This window comes from Octopus bimaculoides, chromosome 4, assembly GCF_001194135.2.
Source record: "Octopus bimaculoides isolate UCB-OBI-ISO-001 chromosome 4, ASM119413v2, whole genome shotgun sequence".
Lineage (NCBI taxonomy): Eukaryota > Metazoa > Mollusca > Cephalopoda > Octopoda > Octopodidae > Octopus > Octopus bimaculoides.
Window position 1 is genome coordinate 133,535,581 of NC_068984.1, and position 5,915 is coordinate 133,541,495.

A 5,915-nucleotide genomic window follows, 5' to 3' on the forward strand; every position below is an offset into this window, starting at 1 on the left:
TTTACTCAAAAATTATTTTATTTCTCATTTTAGAAAAAAGATTATAACATGATATTTTGGTTTCAACAACTGAAAAGATTTTAAAACAACAGTTCAGTTATTCATGTTTTTGTTTTTCTCATAAACATTTAACTGGAGATTAAGAATGATTGTTCATAACAGAATAATGATTGAATGCTTTATGATTATTATCACACTGAGCATTAATTACACCATTGCTCAGAAGAGAGTCAATGAATTATAATATAATTAGCAGGCATAAAATTATAGCTTGAAGCTAGTCTAACAACATTTCTCACACAAACTGACAACTCTCATATCAGCCGAAATTGTATAAAAAATGATTTTTCATTTTCCGGGATTTCATTTATCTTTTCTTTGTTTAATCAGCATATTTAATATTAGGTTTAATTTCTGTGAGACTGGTGGAAAAGAAGCTTGACAAAAATATTACAAATTTTCATTTAGTTATCTACTTGTTTGCAATATCCTTTCTCCATTCATCTGTCATTAACAATGTTTTATTAGTAGGGCTGGGGTTTAGGCTTAATCAAGAAGCAACACCTTTGAGTTGGCAAAGGCAATTGAAAAAATATAATATAAATTCTATTAACAGAAGAAAAAGAAAAACAGTTTTTCTCACCAAAAACTAAAAAGAAATCTTTGTTGTCAAAAAAAAAATCAGTTTAAAAAGCTAATTAAAATGTAAATAAAACCGGGAGATACATCAAGAATGAAATTAAGTAGAAATGATTATCCAGTATCGAATTTAACTTAAAACCAAGTTGGGGTGGGGGGATAACAGCAATGATCTTTTATTTAGCTAGCATAGATTTTTCGGTTTAGATTAGCTTCAGCTTTAGAAACAGCAGCAGGGATGTTATCTCGTGTACGGCTATGATACTTGAAAAATAGTTGTGGACATTCATGTTGTCCATTGGCAATTTTGTCACATTCCATCATCAAATCGTAGTTGATTTTATCACTGACCACCGAATCATTTTTGTAATCTTCATGGTTGGTAACAAACTGTCTTGTCCACTGAGCCATTGTCAAGAGATCTCCTGTTTAATATCAGAAACATAAAAGCATTTATAATTCTGTACATTTTGTTTGTTAAACATTTCCCAAAAAAGATGGAAATGACAAGAAAATTATTCATATAAGTCACTTATCTTGCCTCTTTTTTTTTTTTTTCTAAAACATTTACAAGACATTGAAAGTTCACTGATTAGATGTAAATTTTATTTATTCATATATATATATATATAAGCCTAGTTGTAGCATAGGCTTAATCTCTTTAGTTACAAGTGTTTGTGAAGGAAGATGCTGTCACAATATTCTAAGAAAAAATAAAAACAAATTTTAAACCAGAGTTGGGAGGAAGATTTTGTATTCACTCTCAAAGAAGATGAAAACTCTTGGTGTCTCATTTACCATGTATTGCTTAGTCATTACAAAGCCAGGAACTTGAAAACCCACTCACTAAGAAGCAAATAAATAAATTTTTCGTATGATTACCATCCAAAATCAGAATAAAGAGTTTTTACAAAGATAGACATCGTCAAGAAACTTCAATCACTTGTCCAATCTGATTAGGAAAGTAAATGCATTGCATGATATTGAAATAAAAGACTATAAACTGGAGGAAGATTGGTTACAAGGAGTGATTCATTTTTCCTAACCAGGTGAGATGGCCTACAAAAGGTCAGGCCTGGCTTCACCTTGTAAATCTTGCCATAGCTGGTGTGGGTCAATGATGGTTGTCGTTATTTGACGTAAAAATAGGACTGATTAAAGAGAACCTGGGTCTAAAGATGATCCACAAATCCTAGTCTAAAAGTAAGTTCTGGAAACAAGTTCCAAAAATAAAACAGAAAAACTCTGAGCTGAAGAAAACTAGCATGTGATTCATCTTAATTTTCATTCCAAAAGAATGTTCTACAGCTCAGTGGTTTGAAATGAAAAGACCAGTGGAATAAAGCACTTTCCTTGAAAACAAAGGCTGGCATAAAGAAGGATTAGTAAAGACTGCCTCAAGAAGATTTATTTAACTGATTAAAATGGATGTGAAAATGCTAACAATGATATGACAATATTACTGCGCATTACTCACTGTACTTTGTAAAAGTTTGTAAAGTCAAATCTCTTCCACAACCAGTATACAGTCCAGACATAGCTAAGTCTGGACGACATGCTGAGCATGGAATCAGCTCAGTCCCCTCAAGTTCCTAGAATTTATTCCAGGTCATTTGAGCCGTATGAGGTCTTGCATTGTCGTGCTGCAGAAGAGCTCACTTTCTGTTAACGATGCCAGGTATTTTTGCTGCACAATAGCATACAACTTGCTCCAGCTGTTCAGAGTACATGTCGGCATTGGTGATTCGACTGTCCAGAATAAATTCAGTGAATTATCCCCTCATAATTCCACCAGACGCAGAGCATCACCTTGTGTTCAAAACACCCATGTTTGGCAACAGGTTTTAAAAACCGGCCCTTGCTCAACCACTTGCATGTTAGGATTGCAGAAAAATATCTGCCTTGGATTATTACTTGTTCCATTTCATGGCTCACTTCATGTGTTTGCAACACTTCACCAACCAAAAGGAGGTGGAAGCTTTAGTAAAGAAGTTCTTTACCTCCAAGGACAAGAACTGGTATCATGTTGTTGTTGTTGTTGGCACTCCGTCGCTTACGACATCGAAGGTTCCAGTTGATACGATCAAGGGAACAGCCTGCTCGTGAAATTAACGTGCAAGTGGCTGAGCACTCCACAGACACGTGTACCCTTAACGTAGTTCTCAGGGATATTCAGCGTGACACATTGTGACAAGGCTGACCCTTTGAATTACAGGCACAGCAGAAACAGGAAGTAAGAGTGAGAGAAAGTTGTGGTGGAAGAGTACAGCAGGGTTCGTCACCATCCCCTGCCAGAGCGTCGTGGAGCTTTAGGTATTTTCACTCAATAAACACTCACAACGCCTGGTCTGGGAATCGAAACCGCAATCCTATGACCACGAGTCTGCTGCCCTAACCACTGGGCCATTGCGCCTCCACTAGGTATCAGTGTAGAATAATAATAATAATAATAATAATAATAATAATAAAAAAAAAAATTTTTTTTTTAACTGGCAGAAAGGTGGCTTCAGACAGTGGACCTTGGTGGTCCCTATTCTGAATGCTAGACTACTTTTGTTGTAACTTGAATAAAGCAAATAAATTACCAAAATATTGCAAAACTTTTAACTCAACACAATATTATGTTAAAGTCAAGCAAGGGTTGTAACTATGTTAATTACTAACTAAATACATTGCATAATATATAGATATTTGTGTGTGTGTATGTGTCATCATCAGCATTTTAACGTCCACTTTTCCATGCTTGTAAGGGTCAGATGGTGTTTACCAAGGCAGGTTTTCCTTTGGACAGATGCTTTCCCTGTCACCAGCTGTCAACTGCTTCCAAACAAGGTAGTATTTCCCCATAGCCAAACATGTTTTCACAGAGAACTAGAAATGAATGACCAATCACACACACACAGAGGCTAAGTAGTCAAGTATTAGACAACCGATTCCTTGACTACGAATTCAAACCTTTTTGTTGTAACTTGCCTTTGGGCAAGTTACATAACTCTTGATGTAGTTTAGCTAAAAGAAACTCTATTCTAGCATTAAGGATAAGTGCTTAGCGATAGGAAGAACATTCAAATGCAAAAACAAAGGCTATAGTAACCAGGGCCGTGGAGTCAGAGTCAGAAACAATTAAGGGGTAGCTGGATTTGGAGTCGGTAAAACTATACAGACTCTGACTCACAATATCTTTATTCTTTAATACAAACCAGTTATAAGATATAACCCTACTCAAAGTACAAGCACAGGCATATATGCTTTATGAGATATGTAGACCACAATCACTTAATTACATAAAGAGGAGTCGGAGGTGCCAATAGTAGAGGAGTTGGAGTTGAAGTTTTTGTTTCGACTCCACAGCCCTGATATTCACACGCAAATAGGCAGAGCATTCAAGTGTGACAAGGAAAACCTTACTCATAAAGAAATACAGCATTCAAGTGTAAAAACAAAAACCCTAACACAAAAGTAGACATAGCATTCAATCGGGTGTAAAACAAGTAAGATAATGAACTAAAATATGACATATTTTGATGAGACAAATATCAGTGTTACAGCTGATCCTGTGTGGGACGGTGGAGAATAAAGTGTGTTGACAGCTTGGGTCACATGGATACAACAGTATTCCAAATGTGGCAAATACATAATTAAAACAATCAAAGCAGTTTTGCACAGGTTGTGAAAAGTCTTCTAGCTAATTACTCATTATCTACATTAAGAATTTCCTGACTATATAGTAATAAAGGTGACCATTAGCTATACAGAAGAAGAAGAGTTACTTCTACATGTCAGCTCAGCTGACGCCAGTTTTCATTATAATAACGAACTACATTTTACAATTAAATGAAAACTAAATCATGATTTTACCTTTTATCATTTACTTGTTACAGTCATTGAACTGTGGCCATGCTGGGGCACTGCCTTGGGGTTTAGTTGAACAAATCGACCCCAGTATTAAATACAATAAATTATTTTGCTTCATGTTCTGCTCTCTGCCCAATGATTTCTAGCATTGGTTCAAAACCATAGATTTTAAAATAGGGTAAAGACCCCCTTCGGTCATGAACGACCATGGGATTGTACCTAGAAAGTTAACCTCTAAGGCACAAGTTCAGGCAAGGTTGTTTATGGAAGACCAACAGTTACCCATTCATACCAGCCTCCAATGTTATCCAAAGGAAAGGCAAAGACCGATACAGCTTGGCACCAGTAACATCATAATTCATTTCTACAGTTGAGTGAACTGGAGCAACGTGAAATAAAGTGTCTTGCTCAAGAACACAACACACAGCCTGGTCCAGGAATCGAACTCACTACCTCATGATTGTGAGCTCTAACCACTGATTAATTCATTGGTACTTATCATATCAACTGGGATTTGGTCACAGAAAGTAGAAAGATGGAAATAAACACAGTACATTTTTTAGATCAACACTGTTTCTGCTTTTCCTTCACTAATATTATAATCACGGTAATAATTTCTTACATTTCAAGAAGATTAATTTTGAAGAGGATGCCGTTGATAAAAATGACACCAGCACTTAGCTGAGACATCTATCCTTATTTGTCGTGAGTGTTTTGTTCCAAAAAACACCATGTTAAATGGATCAGAGGTAAATGAATACTAAAACATATGGAAAAAATAGGTTTCATTCCGAATCCCCAAGTCTTCCTGGGCATTGTGGGTGGTTGCTGGGGTGTCCAAGAAGAATCTTCGACTGATTGCCGACCCATGTTATCATGGATCAATTTGTGATAAGCATAACACAACTTACAACTGATTGTTTCATGTCACCTGCATGAGTAACGAACGAACCAGTAATAAACAAAGGTAGATGTATTTATTTCATCAAACATCATCATCATCATCGTTTAACGTCCGCTTTGCATCCTAGCATGGGTTGGACGATTTGACTGAGGACTGGCGAATCAGATGGCTGCACCAGGCTCCAATCTGATTTGGCAGAGTTTCTACAGCTGGATGCCCTTCCTAACGCCAACCACTCCGAGAGTGTAGTGGGTGATTTTTATATGCCACTGGCACGAAGGCCAGTCAGGCAGTACTGGCAACGGCCACGCTCAAAATGGTGTATTTTACGTGCCACCTTCACACGAGCCAGTCCAGCAGCACTGGCAACAATCTCGCTCGGATGTCTTTAATCCCTGGTAATATTTGAACTTATAAAACAGGTGTCTTAGTAGTAGACAAAAAAAAAATCTGTTAACTGTTAGTCATTAAGATTCTAAGTATTCACTATGTTGAATATAAAACATTATAACATATT

General features: G+C 36.4%; 1 protein-coding gene across 1 annotated transcript in view; it reads right to left on the reverse strand.

The window, feature by feature from the left end:
* LOC106880152 (glutamate--cysteine ligase catalytic subunit) overlaps nucleotides 1–5,915 on the reverse strand; it is a 75,803-nt gene continuing 69,888 nt past the window's right edge. The window contains exon 16 of the mRNA XM_052967687.1: nucleotides 1–1,068. Within this exon, the coding sequence (XP_052823647.1) occupies nucleotides 820–1,068 (249 nt within the window). The 3' untranslated portion in view covers nucleotides 1–819. The remainder of the gene's footprint in view (nucleotides 1,069–5,915) is intronic.